The following is a 22,066-nucleotide window of genomic DNA, read 5'->3' as shown; positions in this document are numbered from 1 at the left end:
AATAAATAACAATTACACAGTGCAGTAGTATTAATTGCCAGAGAGTTTCCTATAAACATAAGTTCATTTGAAACCATCAGATTGATGGAGGATGACTTTATGGCATCAAGAACTTTGTTGATCCATCAACTTAGCAACCACGAACACAATGATGGCAGAAAGTGGAATTAACCTTTCTGGTTGTCACTCTTGTATCAACTACGTTACATTGTTCCATACCCCTGACAATTTCTGCACCATAGTTGGCCATCCACAAAGAAATAGTAACCACATATTTTGTTATTCGGGCAGGGCTTAACAACCTACCATTCGATGTCCCCTATGGTGAGGAACTTTTGCCCAGTATTCTTCCCACATATCCCTAAAGAAGCACTCTGCTATCCATCCAACCAGTGAAGTGTCTTGGTCTATTCTTGAACCACTCTTACTGCCAACCCCTTGCCCAATCATATTCCAGTGATCCAATAGTAAGATCTGTCCTGTGTATAAGATAATCACTTTCTATATTAGTCTTACAATAAGCAACAGCTAATGAGTAAATGGTAGAAAATTTGTGAATGAAACTAAGTAATCAGCTGATAACAGTGAACACACTTTGCATCCTTACATGGGGCCATGACAATCAAAGAGCTGTAACCTTAGATAACAGCAATTTTTATCTGCCATTAAGATTAAAATAGTCCATTCTGTTACAGAGTATATTACACATCACAATAATTTGATTTCTTTAGTTGCCTTCTGGCTCATAGCTCGTTGATTCTCCTTCCTCTCTCCCACAGCCTTCTTGTCAACAGAAACAGCCTCTCTGAACTCTTTACCTAGTGATGAGTGTCCAGTGTCCCTCCAAATCATTCCACAGCTCAGCATTCCCCCTATTTCCTCCCTATTCCATCTACCTTTACTCACATTCTCTCTCTCCTGACCCTGTTTCTCCACTGTTATTTTATTTTCTGGTTATGTTTCCATTATTTTCTCATGGTGACTTCAAGATTTTCCAATTTACCCTATTTTTGCTTTATTAATTCTTACCGTTATTACTTCATCTTCTTTAGCTACTTGCTCTCATTCTGCCCCTATTTTACAAAAACTTTTTCTCCTTCCTGTCTGCTAAATGGCCTTCTTTCAGTTGACACTGTTCCTTTGTTCCTATCCCATGTCCTTCCTTCCTCTCTGTTTCCATTCTGCAAAATCTTCTGTCATCTTCCCCTTCCTCCTGTTCTGTTTCATCTGTTTCTGACAAGACCATCTTTCTGCTACATCATAAGTGTATGTTTATTTATAGTATAAACTCACTCTCTGCTCCAGGGGAAAACAAAATTTTGATACCCCAGAGGCAACAACAACTTATGAGATACATACACATTAGTTTTCATTTCTTCTCTGATGTGAGTGGTGGTCTGTCTTTTCTGTCCTGGAATTTCTACAATTCCGATAACCATTTCTTCTTCTCAATCTTCTGATATATATACCCAAATTCTAAAAGAAGTTCTTTTGGCAGCTGGACATATTTTTGAAGATGGAATGACATGGCCTGATGGGTGTCACCAGTGCTACTGCCATGCTGGTTTGGAGATGTGTAATGTAATTAAGTGTCCTGTTATCAAATGTGACAAACCCATCTTCAATCCACCAGAAGACTGCTGCCCACACTGTCAAGGTGAGATAAGGATATTTTGAATATCTTCATTGTTAGCATAACATTTATTGTAATTTTGCAATGTTTTGTTCTTATTGTGCATAATTTTTCAAAGAGTAGCATTTATCACAAGAATCCAGAAGTAAAAATGCATTTGTTTCATTATGACATGGTTTTTTTGCCATATATTCAACTCTGAATTGAAGATGACTCTGGCATCTCTACATTCAGTCTGTGAACTGAGTTTTACAAATTTATGGAAGCTATTTTTTTTTACTTTCTGTCATAGTTTTGCAATGTCATTATGGAATATTATGTTCCAGGTTTACATGTAGGCTTATGAGGATACCACAATAGTCCATTGTCTATCAAATTCTCAGGCTGTACATGAACCGAATACATTTTGGATATACTAGGACAAAATCTGCTCCATTATCATCCACTGGCATATCCTCTGGACAGTCTGTGCCTATGATTGTAGAAATAATGGTATAACATATGTGCCTTAGGACACATTCAGAAACTGTATGCTGTAATGCATCATCACTTTCACACTTAATTACAATGAGAGGGATCACATTATCTACAGAACTCATGGTTTGGTCCTCTGTGTCTTGTATTGCAATGATACCACTATGTGTAGCTACAGGGCAGTAACAAGATTCCACATAGGCCTTCTTTAATTAGTCCTCCTGGCCTCTTTTGAAAGTCCTTGGAAGCCATAGGCTGGCACATAAATCTTTCATTTCTTTGTTATCTTCTTTCAGCATAACTGTGGTGCTGCAGTCTCTTTACCTACAGTTATTTCTCTTTTTATTTTTATTTCATAGTTTAGTAAGAAAAGAAAAATGAGTGCCAGTTCATCTCTGTATCAAAACAGTATGGCAAATTTCTATCATCAGTTGTGATGTTGTACTTCCAACTTTAACAGACTGGAAGAAAAGAATGTCTATTCTGTTTTTGTCACTAGAGATGAAAAGCAATGAAGCACAGTTTTATTTAATATCTGATTCATTGTGATATTAGAAATAAGCACTGACTCAGTTGGTCAATAATGAAAAAAGAAGTAGCTATGACCTCTTTAATGAACTATCCAAGCACCTGGCTCAGGTGATTTACTGAAACCCTTACCCACCCAACTCACCTATGAAAAGCTGGGTGACTTTCCTGTAACTATCATCCCCCTACCCCCATAACAGTCTCAATAGATACAAGGTATCTGCTTCCACCATGACCTACTTTTCCAGACCGATGACAAGTTACATGCCAACTTGGAGTGACAGGGTGGGCAGTTTGTCTGTCATGTCTAGTGATGACCGAAGGACAATAGGATTGATACTGGAGCCATCATTTGGCCTCTGAAGGCAAATCATTGAAAAGGTCAAGGTGGTGGTATATCAGTGCAGTGTGAAACTGTATGTTCAACATCCCATGTAGTGCTTCAAATGCCTGAGATTTGGGCACATGTCATTGAGTTGTAACACCAGGTCCACCTGTAGGGACTGTGGAGATCAGTTGCACATAAACACTCCTTGTGCCCCTCCATCTGCGGTAAGAACCATTCCCCCTGTTCACTTGTCTGCTCCGTCTTCCAAAGAAGAAGGAAAATCCAAGAACACAAGACTCTTGACTGACTCATGTATCAGCAGGCCAAGAAGAAATACGATCATTTTCATCCTGTATGTATGACAATGAAATTTGCTGTGGCTATAACAAGACAATCCTCTCTAGCAACAGTACCCTCACCCTTCGTGCCTTCTTCACCAGCCTCTCAGGGATGCTTGACTACACCCATTCCCCTGGTGGTCAGTGGCCCTCCACCTACTGTTTCTCCCGCACCAACTTTGGGAGCATTAACTCCCCACCCACCAGGGTTGTTGTTCCCCAAGCCACAGCTGGAGACCCAGCAACCTCCCCTGACATCTCTCATGTGGAAGGGGTCCCTTGGGGTGCTCATCTTGCAGGATTCTGCTGATCTGCAACTGGGTACCAGCTAGAAGCTGAAGGAGCTACAGGTTGCTGGTTGTGGGACTTCATGTTCCTCCTCTGTCCCTGAGACTGGGACAGACAAGCCCTCGCAGACATTGAAATCATTGGCAAAAACATCAAGACCCCCAAGGTGAACGAGTTTCTTGTGGTCCCCATGTCACAGAACCTTGTGTGTTTCACCTCTGAACCTAATACAGTGTTCCTGATGGCCCTTGTGGCACCACCTATTTTGGAACTTTATCTTATGTGTTTTCCTTGCTTTCTGCTTTGCCCTCCAGGAGACTTGGTTCCCAGCATTGCATCCCTCTATCCTCCATGGCTGCTGGGGCTGTTGATCAAGTTTTACGTTTGCCTGTAAAGTTGGTTCCTATTCCCCTCTGTGAAGCCGGGCACATTTGCCTTCTTGGCTACTGGAGGGATTGGAAGGATGCCCCAGTGCCTGCACTGGCCCATGTGTCCCAGGGCTGCCCTTGGTTGGTGGCCAACCTAGCTCCTGTCCTTCCCACCTTTTGTAATTATTCTTATTGTTTTACATCTTTTGTTGATTTACTGTCCATCATCATTGTTCATTTTCCTGAAGTGTTATCATCTTATGATACTGCAATGTCTGTGGTGCATCTGCTCATGATAAGTGGAAAATACAGGTTTGAGTCCCTGTCCGGTACAAATTTTCATTGTTGTCATTCCATTATACAGCTGATGGTTGTCCATATTTGCAACTGCAAATACATTTAATGTATGTTATCATCTTGTCCACATGCTAGTTTTCTTGTGGTAATAGAGTGAGAATCTTACATTGCATAAGATGTCCCAGGGGCTTCCAGCTGCTTTCTGGGCGGAGCAACTCACTCACCTACATCCTCTTACCCCTCTCTTACATCTGCTTGCTCCTGTCTCTTGGTTTTGTGGATTCTCAGTTAAATCAGATTCCTCGGTATTTGTCATCTGTGTCCTTCCTCATGAAAGACTCATCCTGGCTTGATGCATATAATATGGAGGGGTTGATAGCCTCATAGTTTGGTCCCTTTAACCGCAGCAATCCAATCCAATCCAATCCAAAATTATGTTAATAATTACATTCAATAGATTATGGTATTATCACTCAGTAGTTCATGTGTTGCACTTAATCATAAAGTAAAAACATTGACTTAGTAAATAAGACTTCATAACTTTATAAAATTGTGTCTTGTCTTCAATAGACTTTACGCTTGTGGCAAGCTTATTGATCAGCTGAAGGCCCATGTGAAATGGTCCCTTTTGATGAAGTTGTGTATAAGCGTGTAACACATACGTGTTTCAGTTTATCGTAGTGTAACATTTGTGAATGTCACTGTTTTTCTTTAGACTGCATTCCATTGGCACTATGTAGTTTTTTAAAGAATTTTGCTGTCTCAGAACAATGTTAAGATTTCAAACTTTCTGAAAAAAGATATGCAAGAGTCTCTAGTTTTGCTTCCATTAATGGTCGCCATGGTTCTCTTCTGCCAAGAGCAGCTGGAGAATTATCCCAAAATTATGCGGTGATGGGACTGATGGGGTTAAAGGGACCAAACTGTGAGTCCATATCTTACATGAGCCTGTATGTATGAACAGTATGCACTTTCTACTGTTTTCTGACTTGTAGCACATTCAGAGCCACTAGCAGATACAACAAAAGTATTAGCCTAAACAACCGAACTAGGTTAATAATTGGCTCCTTTTACCGACCTCCCGACTCAGCAGCATTAGTGGCAGAACAACTGAGAGAAAATTTGGAATACATTTCACATAAATTTTCTCAGCATGTTATAGTCTTAGGTGGAGATTTCAATTTACCAGATATAGACTGGGACACTCAGATGTTTAGGACGGGTGGTAGGGACAGAGCATCGAGTGACATTATACTGAGTGCACTATCCGAAAATTACCTCGAGCAATTAAACAGAGAACCGACTCGTGGAGATAACATCTTGGACCTACTGATAACAAACAGACCCGAACTTTTCGACTCTGTATGTACAGAACAGGGAATCAGTGATCATAAGGCCGTTGCAGCATCCCTGAATATGGAAGTTAATAGGAATATAAAAAAAGGGAGGAAGGTTTATCTGTTTAGCAAGAGTAATAGAAGGCAGATTTCAGACTACCTAACAGATCAAAACGAAAATTTCTGTTCCGACACTGACAATGTTGAGTGTTTATGGAAAAAGTTCAAGGCAATCGTAAAATGCGTTTTAGACAGGTACGTGCCGAGTAAAACTGTGAGGGACGGGAAAAACCCACCGTGGTACAACAACAAAGTTAGGAAACTACTGCGAAAGCAAAGAGAGCTCCACTCCAAGTTTAAACGCAGCCAAAACCTCTCAGACAAACAGAAGCTAAATGATGTCAAAGTTAGCGTAAGGAGGGCTATGCGTGAAGCGTTCATTGAATTCGAAAGTGAAATTCTATGTACCGACTTGACAGAAAATCCTAGGAAGTTCTGGTCTTACGTTAAATCAGTAAGTGGCTCAAAACAGCATATCCAGACACTACGGGATGATGATGGCATTGAAACAGAGGATGACACGCGTAAAGCTGAAATACTAAACACCTTTTTCCAAAGCTGTTTCACAGAGGAAGACCGCACTGCAGTTCCTTCTCTAAATCCTCGCACAAACGAAAAAATGGCTGACATCGAAATAAGTGTCCAAGGAATAGAAAAGCAACTGGAATCACTCAATAGAGGAAAGTCTACTGGACCTGACGGGATACCAATTCGATTCTACACAGAGTACGCGAAAGAACTTCCCCCCCTTCTAACAGCCGTGTACCGCAAGTCTCTAGAGGAACGGAGGGTTCCAAATGATTGGAAAAGAGCACAGATAGTCCCAGTCTTCAAGAAGGGTCGTCGAGCAGATGCGCAAAACTATAGACCTATATCTCTTACGTCGATCTCTTGTAGAATTTTAGAACATGTTTTTTGCTCGCGTATCATGTCATTTCTGGAAACCCAGAATCTACTATGTAGGAATCAACATGGATTCCGGAAACAGCGATCGTGTGAGACCCAGCTCGCCTTACTTGTTCATGAGACCCAGAAAATATTAGATACAGGCTCCCAGGTAGATGCTATCTTTCTTGACTTCCGGAAGGCGTTCGATACAGTTCCGCACTGTCGCCTGATAAACAAAGTAAGAGCCTACGGAATATCAGACCAGCTGTGTGGCTGGATTGAAGAGTTCTTAGCAAACAGAACACAGCATGTTGTTATCAATGGAGAGACGTCTACAGACGTTAAAGTAACCTCTGGCATGCCATAGGGGAGTGTTATGGGACCATTGCTTTTCACAATATATATAAATGACTTAGTAGATAGTGTCGGAAGTTCCATGCAGCTTTTCGCGGATGATGCTGTAGTATACAGAGAAGTTGCAGCATTAGAAAATTGTAGCGAAATGCAGGAAGATCTGCAGCGGATAGGCACTTGGTGCAGGGAGTGGCAACTGACCCTTAACATAGACAAATGTAATGTATTGCGAATACATAGAAAGAAGGATCCTTTATTGTATGATTATATGATAGCAGAACAAACACTGGTAGCAGTTACTTCTGTAAAATATCTGGGAGTATGCGTGCGGAATGATTTGAAGTGGAATGATCATATAAAATTAATTGTTGGTAAGGCGGGTACCAGATTGAGATTCATTGGGAGAGTCCTTAGAAAATGTAGTCCATCAACAAAGGAGGTGGCTTACAAAGCACTCGTTCGGCCTATACTTGAGTATTGCTCATCAGTGTGGGATCCGTACCAGATCGGGTTGACGGAGGAGATAGAAAAGATCCAAAGAAGAGCAGCGCGTTTCGTCACAGGGTTATTTGGTAACCGTGATAGAGTTACGGAGATGTTTAACAAACTCAAGTGGCAGACTCTGCAAGAGAGGCGCTCTGCATCGCGGTGTAGCTTGCTCGCCAGGTTTCGAGAGGGTGCGTTTCTGGATGAGGTATCGAATATATTGCTTCCCCTTACTTATACCTCCCGAGGAGATCACGAATGTAAAATTAGAGAGATTAGAGCGCGCACGGAGGCTTTCAGACAGTCGTTCTTCCCGCGAACCATACGCGACTGGAACAGGAAAGGGAGGTAATGACAGTGGCACGTAAAGTGCCCTCCGCCACACACTGTTGGGTGGCTTGCGGAGTATCAATGTAGATGTAGATGTAGATGTAGCAGGTTGTACTCGGGGCTGGTTTTTCTTGCGCCACCCTGTACTTTCAGATAGAATTTCAGTTAATGATTTCAGTTGCTAGTCTTTGTACATAGCTTTGACCTTTTGTAAGTGATTTCTTACGAAAGATGAAATAGATTTGTTTGTCAGTCCTCATTTAAACCCGTATTGAGATATACTCACTATATCTTTTTTGTTAATGAGGCCCACTGTGGCATATCACTTGTTCTAAATAAAAGCTATCAATGGAATGTCTATTGCTGGGTTAAGTAAGCTATCAATGGAATGACTATTGCTGGGTTAAGTAATATTTATAAAACTTCATGACATGACCACTCTCATAAAGGATCTCAGATGATTTGTCCTTTCAGAGATAGCTATGCTTGCAATGAGATGGTTTTTCTTTCTTGCAAAGAAAAATCTTTCTTCTTGGGCATATGGATACTCTTTTGAAAAGTGTAGTATGTGGTAGTTCACTTTTTATTGATTTCAAGTCAATAAATTACAGCCTGTAAGACTGCACTTTAGTCTCTTCAGTCTTATTTTCACTGTCCATTTTGTTCCCTCCTTTACCTTTTCAACTCATATTTCAGTTATTCCTTTCATCTAACATTTTTCATTCATATCTTTAAATATCATAAGTTTGTTGGCAATATCCCTTATATGAATTGTATAACATTTAATATACATTGTAACATAAGAGATATGAATTGCATAAGACTCAATACATCTGAATATTATAAGATATAGTAACCAACAATAAAAATTTTGTGCATACATGAGTATCTGAACTGTTTCTATAAACTGGAGAATGCATGTTTGATGTGGTTAATACAGGATTATAAAACTTAATCCATTGAACACTTTCAGATAACGCAGAGGAACAACCACAGCATCAACCAACCACTGGATGCTTCTCTGTTGATGGTTTATTCCACTTGGAAGGAGAAACCTGGTCACTGAATACATGCACAAGATGTCTTTGCCACTCTGGCCAGATTATGTGCAAAGCTGAAGAGTGCCCACCAACACCATGTTTGCAGCCTGTCTTTCACAGTGACAGATGCTGTCCATCCTGTCCTAATTTCACATTACCGTCAGTGGAAGATAAAGAAGCGTGTGTCACACACAGAAGAGCTCATGGTGAATTATGGAGAGAACACAGTTGCAGCAGCTGTATCTGCAATGATGGAAAGACAGAATGCTTCTCTGAAAAATGTCCTGAAACACAATGTGAGATATCAGTATTGATTAAAAACCAGTGCTGCCCAGTTTGTCTTGGTGAGTTTTCTTTCATTTAATTGACTCTGCGAGCTTTGATCTCCAAATCTTTCTATAAGTTTTCTTCACCTATCCATTCATTTTAGCAATTACATGAAAATTCTGTATGTTGCTTTTGTCTCACACTCTTTAGATATTCTACAGAAAAACTATCTAGAGCTGTAAAACTGAAATCAGTTATATTATGTAGTCATCTATTTTAAGCCAATTACTTTAATTCCTACAGATAAAGGCATATCAAGCAGCTGCACTGTTGGAAACATAACATATAAATCTGGAGAGAAGTGGGATGAAGATGACTGTAACAAATGTGAATGCCTGAATGGAGAAAGATTTTGCATTAGACAGACCTGCTCAGAGAAATGCCCAAACATGGTTGCAAGATCAGACTGCTGTTCTACATGTGAAGGTAAAAAAACGAATTAATGGTCTATATATTATTGCCCTAAATAAAGTATCAAAGATTTTCATTTATACTTCAGCATTATTCTTGTTTGTTATCTAGATATTTAGAAATGGAATTTTATTCCTCTATGATACAATTATATTTGCTTTTGTGTGAGTAAGGGTGTTTGCTGTTGTAAGAAGGCAGTCATATTTTCATGGTGCACCTTACATTTTGGGTGTGTCATATTTTCCTACTTTCTTGCCTTGTCCTAGCTACTCTGGTATTATTACTATTCTACCTGAACTGTAGCAGGTTTGTAAGTAACATATGCCAGTTCATTTTCTATTTAATTCACCATTACATGGTGCACACACACACACACACACACACACACACACACAGAGACAGAGAGAGAGAGAGAGAGAGAGGGGGGGGGGGGGGGGGGATAGAGAGAACTCACAGTTCTCTGCAGGAATTCATGGTTGCTATCACTCATCACGTGATGTCAGTACAAAAAAATTCAAATTTGTTTGAAAACTATAGTGCATTCAAGTAATAACTTATTATCTTTCTTTGCATTAACCTCCTTGATGTTGAAACTGTGTCACTAAGCATCTCAGGTTCAGCTTTCTACAAACAGTTTATTTTAATTGGTTCATGTGAAATTTCAAATAAAACCAGTAACCACATATATTAGTTTATAATCTGCATTTATTCATGAGAAGAGTAATGCCAGTTCAGAATAACAAAACATAGCACAGTAGCTGACATCACTGCATCACACTTATCATAGGAGAGCACATCAGAAAACACATCAGCTCAACATTTCAGCAATAAACAAAATGCCTGTCAGTGCCACAGCTTCAAAAAATGGCTGGCACTCTGCAAATTTCAAATAAATTTTGACCTCCTTACACAATTGATTAAAAGTGCACAATATTTGTTATACAAATGTATCAGATTTCTAAGATTGTCATGAATAAATTTCATAGTTTCATAGTGGATGCTATTTATGGAATTACAATTTATGGAATTACAATTTATAGTGTTTATATTTTAAACATCACTTTTCTCTTTAGAGGGACTTTTCAAGTGTTGTTTATTAAGTTAAAATTATAAAAGTCTAAAATGAATTCAGGTGTGATCGAGAATACCAATAAGGTTGTAATGCTACTGATCTGATTCTCACAGTCTCTCCTTGGCAGCACCACTTTTGATCACCATAATGCTGGAAGTATAAATGAGTGCAGAATAGCATTTGCTCAAAATTGTACATACCGTCACCATTTATATTGTGTTAAAACACACATTTATTCTTCACAAAGTTTGATTAATAGGAATGGGAACAGTTTATCAACTATGAAAATTATACTAGCACACTGAACCAGACCAGCACATACAATTACAGTGGCAAAGTTAACTGTTCTATTGAGTCACAAAAACAGTTCAAATTCCTATGAAAAAGTCACAATTCACACTTAGCACAATCCCATAGTAATTTATCAGAGAAAAACACACTCTGGTTGTTCAATTAAGTCAATATGTATCCTGTCCAACAATCACTAATTTTGATGACAATAGCTTTCCATGCCAGTTGTAAATCATAACACAGTTTAGTAAAGACATTCATTAATTTATGTTATAGAAATCACTCAGAAGTTATTAAACATCAAGGATCTTGAGTTGCACAGTTTCTGGTGTGCACATTTCTGCATACAGAACCACTTGTAATGCAACTGACACAGTTCATACTCATAAGCTTTCAAACTCTTTCTGAAATTTTAAAAAGAATTGCTACACCAACTGGCAAAGCTGGACAGTTTTTACCATGAAATACTGCGGAGATATAATAATAAAATCCTATGCTAAGTTTGTGAACCATATTTAAAACTATTTAGCAGGCAAGACCCTAAGAAACATATTAATATTATTTATTTTATGACCTGCCTCACAAACATAAGTCTGATTCAGCACAGAGTTGTAAGAGAGCTCAAATAGCAAAAGTTACTTGAACCCAACAAACCTCGGAGCATTCTCAAATCAGCCAGAACTGAGATGCAGAACATCATGCTGCCTTAAGAGCTAGAGAGATAGAACAGACAGAAGCCCATCACATTTTAGACACTTAGCATCACTTGTCTCATATGGCTTCTGAGACATTTGAAGATCCACAATGACAACTTCATTTACATGCTGTACGAAGGAGTTATCATGTTTTTACATATAGAACATGGAAGCCTTTTATAAGGCTGTATTTCATTATGAGCCATTAACTGACTATGTAAAACATTGATTAGTCATCTTAAGGAGAATTCACCTATATATCAGCATAACATACATTTATACATACACACATACATATCTACATCACTATATACCCACTACATACTATATACCACTGTCTTCCTTACTCACCATCACAACAAAACTACTAGTATTTTGGCACAGAAGCCATTAACGGCTAGTTACTTATAAATTATAGCAGAATTAGAGTAAAGAAAAAAAACCTAGTTATCAGCAGGAACTGAAATATGGCAGATGAGGTAGAACCACCGAGTTGTGCCACAAGGCATATTTTGAAAATGTGAATTATGATGCAATTTAAATGTTTCATATTTTGATAAAATTGCTATCCAGTGAGACTGGCAAGGAATAAAATGCATTCTCGATCCTCTGCAACGTAAGCTTCCCAGTGAAGCTGAATTTTGAAAAGGTGGTTACTTTTAATAAGTAAATATATTTGCAAATTATGTTTTTAATTTAATTTCTGAAACTTCCTGGCAGATTAAAACTGTGTGCCCGACCGAGACTCGAACTCGGGACCTTTGCCTTTCGCGGGCAAATGCTCTACCATCTGAGCTACCGAAGCACGACTCACGCCCGGTACTCACAGCTTCACTTCTGCCAGTATCTCGTCTCCTACCTTCCAAACTTTACAGAAGCTCTCCTGCGAACCTTGCAGAACTAGCACTCCTGAAAGAAAGGATATAGCGGAGACATGGCTTAGCCACAGCCTGGGGAATGTTTCCAGAATGAGATTTTCACTCTGCAGCGGAGTGTGCGCTGATATGAAACTTCCTGGCAGATTAAAACTGTGTGCCCGACCGAGACTCGAACTCGGGACCTTTGCCTTTCGCGGGCAAATGCTCTACCATCTGAGCTACCGAAGCACGACTCACGCCCGGTACTCACAGCTTCACTTCTGCCAGTATCTCGTCTCCTACCTTCCAAACTTTACAGAAGCTCTCCTGCAAACCTTGCAGAACTAGCACTCCTGAAAGTTCGAGTCTCGGTCGGGCACACAGTTTTAATCTGCCAGGAAGTTTCATATCAGCGCACACTCCGCTGCAGAGTGAAAATCTCATTCTGGAATTTAATTTCTGTTTGTTTAATATCCTGTAGTGAGGACAGCTTTCTAGTTTCCCCCAAACATTGTGGTCATTATCAAACTGGATTGAGTGCTATTGTTATTTAAATTGTTTTGCAATCTATTGGTTTGGATTATTGCAAATTTCAAACATGATTGTGATCATGGTTTGTCAACAAACATTGTTCTATTTGCTACACATAAGACTATAATACAAATTTTGTGACCTTGGATAAGCACAGATATTTCACATAGTTTTTTGAAGACTGACATTCCAATTACAAGCATATTCACTGAAAAAGGAGTGTGAAAACTTAGAGTGAAGATTTCAGTACCCAACAACATATTCTGCAAGATTCAATACCTCCCTAGATTACTTAGTGAACTGACTGAAACCATGACTAAACTGTTGTATGCTACATTGAGCCAGCTGAACACACAGTGCCTGCAGTTCAGCAGGTAGTCTGGGGTGAGAGGTTGCATCAGTTGGGGTGGGTACAGGAGTAAAGAGACGAGAGGTGGGAGGGAGGATTGACGAAGAGCAGCTGGCAGCTCAGCTGGAGGCAACAGGTGTCCAATACAGGAATGTGGGAGAGAGAGGAAGCAGGAGCATGGAGTAGGAATGCGACACACGGGCACCAGAGCTGAAGACATTGCGTAGTGCATGATTGCAATGACATGGAAAAGTGGATTGGGAGAAGATGAAGCACAGAGGACTGTTGGATAGGGTGGATAGAGGGTATGATGCAGTTTGTTCACAGTGACTGAGGCCGGGAGGATTAAGGGAACAAAGGATGTGTTCAAAGGATAACTCCCATCTATGCAGTTCAGAAAAGCTGGTGTGGGAGGGAAGACTCCAGATGGCACAGGTTGTGAAGCACCCATTGAACTCGAGCACCCTGCTTCCTCTCTCTGCTGCATTCCTATCCTGCACATCTGCTGCCTTTCCCTCCCACATTCCTGCTCTGCCTTCACCTGCTGCCTTCCTCCCAGTCTGCCAGATACCCATCCCCAGCCTTCCCTCCCACTTCCCACTTCTTTTCTTCCTCTACCCATCCCACCCAACACAGCCCCAGGCCACAGGCTATCTGCCGAACTGCAGTCATTGTGAGTTCATCACAATGTAGTGTTACGTGTGTGTGTGTGTGTGTGTGTGTGTGTGTGTGTGTGTGTGTGTGTGTGTGTGTGTGTGTGTTTTAAAGGCAAAATACTTATATACTTATTAAAAGAAAGAGTGAGATACATTTTATTTGAACATTTCACAGCGAGAGAGGTAGTGTCACATTTGTTGAGTGACAAAGCAAAAGTGGAAATGAATTTCTTGTAAATATTTGGATCATTTACAAAAGAATACAGCAGAGTTATGCGCACCTATTTGTCACTGCAAATGAGATGTGAATCCATCATTTCAGGTCAGAAATGGAAGAGTAGAATAGCGTTCAGATCAGTGGGTGGCATTCAGTGGCCTGCCACTATAAAAAGTCTGAGTTGATCAAATCTGGCAGTGTTTTATGGCTGTAAAAATTATTTTTCTCATTGACTACATTTCAGATGGTAATAACTGGCAAATAATATGGACCAACACAACAAATAATGTGAAAAGATGCCTGTATTGCAAAAGGAAAAAAATCTCTCATCAGGAGTATGAACCTGTTAACGAAGGTTCTTGGCAAAGACAAAATTAAAGTATCTGATTTGTGACTTCGACTACCCATCACATTCATCAGATTTTACACCTTAGGACTTCCAGGCAATTCTGCATTTAAAGATATGGCAGTTGTAAATGCATATTTTGCACACCTTGCAGAATCACACCTCAGGCCTATCGTGAGGAATGCTGATAAGCTAAAAACCCAAACTAATGATGAAGCAAAGCCTCTGTAACATGTCATAATTTAAAATGTTTAAATTTAGCCACTAGTTATGTTGTGTTTATTTATTTAAGGATTAAATACAAAATCACAGAAGAAACCTGTAAAAAATGTTTATTTTTAGTATAATCTACTCTCTAGAAAAACATAACTCAAAGTCTAGTAACCTGAAAGGTGACTCTACCAAAACATAACTGCAGCTTCGATCTGGGAAAAAAAGTCATACGTTTCCATACCACAAATTTTGATCATCCCAAGAATATTCCTGGGCATGAGTAATTTTCCTTTCCATTGTATTACTGCCTACTTCCACACTTGATAATCACATCCTACTTGCAGATGGGGAAGGAACACTTAAGCCTCTTGACCATTACTTAGAAGTGGTTCTATACTTTCACAAATTCTACTGACTCACTGAATATTTTCATTTCCAGAAAAGGAAACCTTGCTGCTAAAGATACAGATTGAATTCAGTTGAATTCTGCATATGTTGGCAATGATTCATCTCTTGTGTTTTAGTTATACAGAGGTGTTTTAATTGCCCATTACACTTTTTAGATTTAAATTTTCAGCTTTCAAAATTCAGTTTTATAAGGTTCACTGATTAATATTTAGTGTCATAAAAGTTCCTATAATACAAACAGTTAATGTTTTTATTGTTGTTTTTTTGTTGCCCCAGGAGAATCTTTTTTTAGCCTTGGAGTTCCAAATATCATACACCTGTCTAAAGCATGAAGCTACCTTAATAGTAATTTAATGTCAGTGCAGTTTATCTGATTTATTCTGTTATTCTGGCCAAACTCACAAAAATAATATTGTTAATTCTTTCACAGATCATGCATCTGGAAGAGCACCTGCAGAAGGGCCATTATTTGATGAGAGAACATACAGCATTATTATTGGACTACTATTTTTCCTGGTTGCTGTAATGGCATTCTACCTAATGTGGCAGTGTTACAGAAAGAAGCAATACAAACTGGGCAGTCTGAAATCGTGTCCCAGTTCTGCATATAATAATTATGTGCACAGAGATTCTTTTGCACCACCTCGCTATACTAGTGGGGACAGGCAGTCTAAATGTGAACCTTGTCATTACAAATATGTCCCTACTTATGACACTACACAGTTTAGTGACTTTGTAAAATCACCATCATTTGGAGCAACAGAAAAGACTGCATTGGCTCCTGTATGAATGACTAATGACTGAAGTAAAAAATGAATCGTCTTTTTTGTTTCTACAAAAAAGAATAAAAGATAGTTTCACTATCAAGTGTTATAGTTCCTCGGTTTCCATCCACAAAAAGACATCACTCTAAACACTTCTCATAAACTGCTTTGAAAGACTTGCAAGCTACAATCTTTATAAAACAGCAAGAAGATTATGTAAGAGTGGTTTGAGAGTCAAGTGCATCCTGGGGAAACTGAAATCTGATAGAATAATACAAGTGAACAATATGCAAGACACTATGTCTTCAGGTTTTACAAGGAATATAGTATTAAAGGTGTATGAAAGAGCTTGTTTTCTGCTTCCATTACTGTGTAAAATCTTCTATGAAAGTTTGGTTTTACTGTTAAAAATGTAAGAGGTTATAACATGATTTTCTTGTATCCAGTAAAGGAAAGTAAATCTCTGTTACAGTGATACAAATGCAAATTAAAAAGAAATGATATACATGAGGATGTTTCCTACTACTTGAAAATGCTTAAGAGTTAAAGCAATGTGTGTAAGAAATTGTCAGCAGTAAGAGAAGAAGTATTAAGTACTTATATGTGTATTTTTATGAAGAAATTAAGGTAAATTTTATAGCGTTACAATATGAACAAGTGATTGTGCTCTCTGAAGAGTTGCTGCATCCAAGCACTGAACTATTTTCAAAGAATTGAAATGGCACATAATGCAACTAATCTTTATGGTTACTCATTTGTCCTTTTGGCAAGTCATGTGCAGATTTGAAAAAACAAACACACTGAACTTTTAATTTACTGGTAATAAACTTTGAAAGCAAAAAATGCAATTATTTTCTAAGGAGAGAAATACACTGGCTAAAAGTTTTAACTCATAGTTCTACATTGCCTATAATGTGGCAAGCTGAAGAAGTATACTGAGTTTAATACTGCTAAAATAGTTATTACATAAAATCAGATTACAGCTTTCCTACTAAGAAAAAGACTGCTGTTCTATGTATCCAGAGTATGCATACAAATACACATTTGAAGTTTCCTTCAATGAGTTATATTGATCTCATACATTTGTAATGGCGTTAATACCTTCATTTATGTGAAATGAATGTAGAAAATTTATGATGGATTTCAGAAGAAATCTCTGTATGTCAAGCATAATTTTTAATTATTTTATTTTAAATCACAGCTATACTGTGAACATTTCTCCATGACAGTATGGATGCCTGTGCTGACATACAGTGCTCTTCTCTTCATTTATAAGGTGTGAAGTTTACTAAATGAAATGAAATGTGGCAAAATTTCATTATTTAACATTCCCTGCTTACTGTCAATATTGTGGGCTTCCAGATGTGTGCCATCTACAACTTAAACTTAAACATTTTTCCACAGCTGTTGTATTATTTGCTGCCAATGTATGTAACTTCTGTCACTAAAATTTTAGCCTACAAAGTCAAAACTATTCTTCAGTATATATGAAACTGTGATATACATTTAAAGGAATAGAGTCTCTTATATTGACACCATATTCATTTCTTCATTTGAAACGTGAATGTTAGGAATTCTAAAAAAATAATTATTTGCCATCAAATAAATAAATCTATTTGTAAGAACAATGTTTAAGAAACATTTGAAGTGACACTTTTCTCAGGCGAATAGCCTAATAAATTGATTTCAAGAAGTAAATGTTGAGGAACTTATTGTTTCTTTTTCTGGAATGATGCAATACAGATGAGGACATATGTATGATTCAGCACAGACAATATAGGAAATATCAACTGAAAGTTATGTTTTCAGTAATATGTTGATGTCAGAATTTAGTATTTTTGTAATGAACTCTACATAGTTAAAATATACATTTATATTGCTACTATATGACACTATCATGACCAATAGCTGACACTGATATTACTGTATTTAGTTTCACCAAAGCATAATAGCTGAAACTCAGTATTTTCACATTTTATTATTTATGCTACTACAGAAATTTAATTTCATATAAGGTATACAACATATTTTATTACATATTATTTTCACTTGTGCTGCACACTTTAGGTAAAGTGCTTACATGAACATAGATATGTCTGCTGACTTGGGTGAAATACCATGAAAATCATTACTCCAGCCTCAATGTGTCTTTAAGTGAGGCAATAAATTTGCAAGTGACATCTGGTTTGTGTTTTTGTCACTGACTGTTTCGTGTTACATATATTCAGTGTTAAGAATAATCTGCATGAATAAACAACATCTACACGTACCACAACCATGAATTTCCTCGGAAAATTTAAAAAAGTCACTTTTGTATTCTTTCGGTGCATCAATGAGTACTTAAAGATAATCATGTATGAAACACTATCTTGTCTTAAGAGAGAAAGATGTACTGTTTGAAAGTTTTTAAATAAATGTGCACTGGATTACTTTTTGTTGGTTGTTACTCAACTAACCACATTTTCTGCTTGTGTATTTCTATTTGTGTATGTTAGTTTTCCTAGGGCATATTCCTGTTTCAGGATTGATTTTATATGATTTGAATGTGCTACAGCTCAGTATTGTGTTAAGATCAGAAATGCAACTTGTCATTCATTCCATAGATTTCTCAAGAAATCATGTGAGCAATATGATAAGTCCTGGATGATGTGTTCTGCGCAGTGTGTTAATGCAAAACTTCAAAAACTACCCAGCTATAAGAGCATTCGCATGTGACTGACACACTGCCCCTCACATGCCATTGTTTGCATGTGAATGTTTCCGGCAACAAGTTACTTGCACAGATAACTACCAGAAACATCCATGTAACCAAAACAGTATCCATCTTATCCAAATAAATTCCAATGTGTTCTCTAGGCCTTCTTTGGGGGTAAATTAATCCAAAACACATTTATAGATGAAACAGCTTCCAGCACAACAAAATACTGAAGCTTAGACAAAACAAATGATTATAAAGCATGAACTTCATATACCCATAAAGGAAAATGACAGGAGAGATGAAATTTCAGCAACCTTGTGCATATCAGAACATCACATGGAATGGAATAAACACATATCAATGGACACGAGCTAATAGCATACTACAGTAAAACCCCTAAGAAGAAATGGGGAGTAGCTGTAAATGAAAAGAGATGGAGTTAAGTCCCGAGCCCTTCAAATCAAGGAATGTTGTTTCGGACAGGTTATTGAATGCTGTGCTATATGTGTGAACCAGAAAATACACATGTTTGTAGTATTGACAGATTACTGGTCACCAGATGGAAGTATCATAGCTTTGATAAGGCAACTAGAAACAGTTTTAATATGGTTATGGACACTTAATGCGAGAGTAATTCGTTGAGATTTTAGAGTTGATTTTCTCTCAGATAGTACTGACAGAGGGCATCTAGTATTGTTGATGTCCAGCTTTGGATTGTGATCTAGAGTAAAATTCCCTATGATGACTGAAGGACATAGTGCAAAGCTATTGGAAAATTGTTTTCAATTCCAACAACCTGCAATGGTTTAGCTGTAAAATCAATAGTCGGTGGTCTAACTCATCATGAGTGTCAACTTTAAGAATTAAATATACTAAGGGTACAAATTGTAGAAGAAAAGTTTTTATTTCAGAATCATAAACAATGATTTGATCACAGTGCTTAAAGAGAAATTGTGAGATGAATCCTAGGGAGAAATTCGAAAGCAGATAGCGCTGGAAAATAATTTAACTCCTTCTTAAACTTCTTCATGAAACACTTTGAGCCTTGTTGTTTCCTAACAAATAAAGATGATACTGAACTGAAGAGAGAATGAGGGTAGGATTGTTGTTGTTATTGTGGTCTTCAGTCCTGAAACTGGTTTGATGCAGCTCTCCATGCTACTCTATCCTGTGCAAGCTTCTTCATCTCCCAGTACATACCGCAACCTACATCTTTCCAAATTTGCCTAGTGTATTCATCTCTTGGTCTCCCTCTACGATTTTTACCCTACACGCTGCCCTCCAATACTAAATTGGTGATCCCTTGATGCCTCAGAACATGTCCTAACAACCAATCGCTTCTTCTAGTCAAGTTGTGCCACAAACTCCTCTTCTCCCCAAATCTGTTCAATACCTCCTCATTAGTTATGTGATCTACCCATCTAATCTTCAGGCATTCTTCTGTAGCACCACATTTCGAAAGCTTCTAGTCTCTTCTTGTCCAAACTATTTATCATCCGTGTTTCACTTCCGAAACGCTTTCCTTGCCATTGGCAGTCTTCATTTTATATTGTCTCTACTTCGACCATCATCAGTTATTTTGCTCCCCAAATAGCAAAACTCCTTTACTACTTTAAGTGTCTCATTTCCTAATCTAATTCCCTCAGCATCACCTGACTTCATTCGACTACATTGCATCATCCTCGTTTTGCTTTTGTTGATGTTCATCTTATACCCTCCATTCAAGACACTGTCCATTCCGTTCAACTTTTCTTCCAAGTCCTTTGCTGTCTCTGACAGAATTACAATGTCATCGGCGAACCGCAAAGTTTTTATTTCTTCTCCATGGATTTTAATTCCTACTCCAAATTTTTCTTTTGTTTCCTTTACTGCTTGCTCAATATACAGATTGAATAACATCGGGGAGAGGCTACAAACCTGTCTCACTCCCTTCCCAATCACTGCGTCCCTTTCGTGCCCCTTGACTCTTATAACTGCCATCTGGTTTCTGTACATTTTGTAAATAGCCTTTCATTCCCTGTATTTTACTTCTGCCACCTTTATAATTTGAAAGAGAGTATTCCAATCAACATTGTCAAAAGCTTTCTCTAAGTCTACAAATGCTATAAATGTAGGTTTGCCTTTCCTTAATCTTTCTTCTAAGATAAGTCGTAGGGTCAGTATTGCTTCACATGTTCCAATATTTCTACGGAATCCAAACTGATCTTCCCCGAGGTCAGCTTCTACCAGTTTTTCCATTCGTGTGTAAAGAATTCAAGTTAGTATTTTGCAGCCGTGACTTATTAAACTGGTAGTTCGGTAAATTTCACATCTGCCAGCACCTGTTTTCTTTGGGATTGGAATTATTATATTCTTCTTGAAGACTGAGGGTATTTTGCCTGTCTCATACATTTTGCTCACCTGATGGTTTTGTCAGGACTGGCTCTCCAAAGGCTGTCAGTAGTTCTAATAGAATGTTGTCTACTCCCGGGGCCTTGTTTTGACTTAGGTTTTTCAGTGCTCTGTCAAACTCTTCACGCAGTGTCATATCTCCCATTTCATCTTCATCTACATCCTCTGCCATTTCCATAATATAGCCCTGAAGTACATCACCCTTGTATAGACAGTCTATATACTCCTTCCACCTTTCTGCTTTCCCTTCTTTGCTTAGAACTGGGTTTCCATCTGAGCTCTTGATATCCATGCAAGTGGTTCTCTTTTCTCCAAAGGTCTCTTTAATTTTCCTGTAGGCAGTATCTATCTTACCCCTAGTGAGATAAGCCTCTACATCCTTACATTTGTCCTCTAGCCATGCCTGCTAAGCCATTTTGCACTTCCTGTCAATCTCATTTTTGAGACGTTTGTATTCCTTTTTGCCTGCTTCATTTACTGCATTTTTATATTTTCTTCTTCCATCAATTAAATTCAGTATTTCTTCTGTCACCCAAGGATTTCTACTAGCCCTCGTCTTTTTACCTACTTGATCCTCTGCTGCCTTCACTACTTCATCCCATAAAGCTACCCATTTTTCTTCTACTGCATTCCTTTCCCCCATTCTTGTCAATTGTTCCCTTATGCTCTCCCCGAAACTCAGTACAACCTCTGGTTTAGTCAGTTTATCCAGGTCCCATCTCCTTAAATAAAGGGTAGGATAACTCTTGAGATTAGAGTATCCTGTGCTAGGAAGAGTGAGATCTACCTAACTCAGTGAACAAACTGTAGTCGCAGATTTGAAACTCCATTACCATCATTATTGTAAAATTCTACAGCCTGTCATTAAAAAAGAAAAACTCATGCAATAATGCCAAAAAATTAAACATTCCAAGAATAACACAAAAACTACCTGAAATTTTATTAAATGAAAAACAAACAGAAACAATGGTGCAAATTAAATTGATCAACCCGCTCCTCTCCCCCCCAGCCCCTCACCAGAAAATATTTCTGGCAGAAATGATGGCACTTTTACATCGTTGGAGAACAAATTCAATGATAATTTCCTTACA

The 22,066-nt window shown here is 38.2% G+C and overlaps 1 protein-coding gene across 1 annotated transcript in view; it reads left to right on the top strand.

The window, feature by feature from the left end:
* LOC126457217 (cysteine-rich motor neuron 1 protein-like) overlaps window positions 1–18,315 on the top strand; it is a 43,974-nt gene extending 25,659 nt beyond the window's left edge. The window contains exons 6-9 of the mRNA XM_050093337.1: window positions 1,499–1,657; window positions 8,683–9,093; window positions 9,320–9,502; window positions 15,553–18,315. Coding sequence (XP_049949294.1) covers window positions 1,499–1,657; window positions 8,683–9,093; window positions 9,320–9,502; window positions 15,553–15,911 — 1,112 coding nt within the window. The 3' untranslated portion in view covers window positions 15,912–18,315. The remainder of the gene's footprint in view (window positions 1–1,498; window positions 1,658–8,682; window positions 9,094–9,319; window positions 9,503–15,552) is intronic.
* The last annotated feature ends 3,751 nt before the right edge of the window (window positions 18,316–22,066 follow it).

The sequence above is a fragment of the Schistocerca serialis genome, chromosome 2 (genome assembly GCF_023864345.2).
Source record: "Schistocerca serialis cubense isolate TAMUIC-IGC-003099 chromosome 2, iqSchSeri2.2, whole genome shotgun sequence".
In the NCBI taxonomy this organism is placed as follows: Eukaryota; Metazoa; Arthropoda; class Insecta; order Orthoptera; family Acrididae; genus Schistocerca; species Schistocerca serialis.
This window is presented reverse-complemented; position numbering and strand designations above follow the sequence as displayed.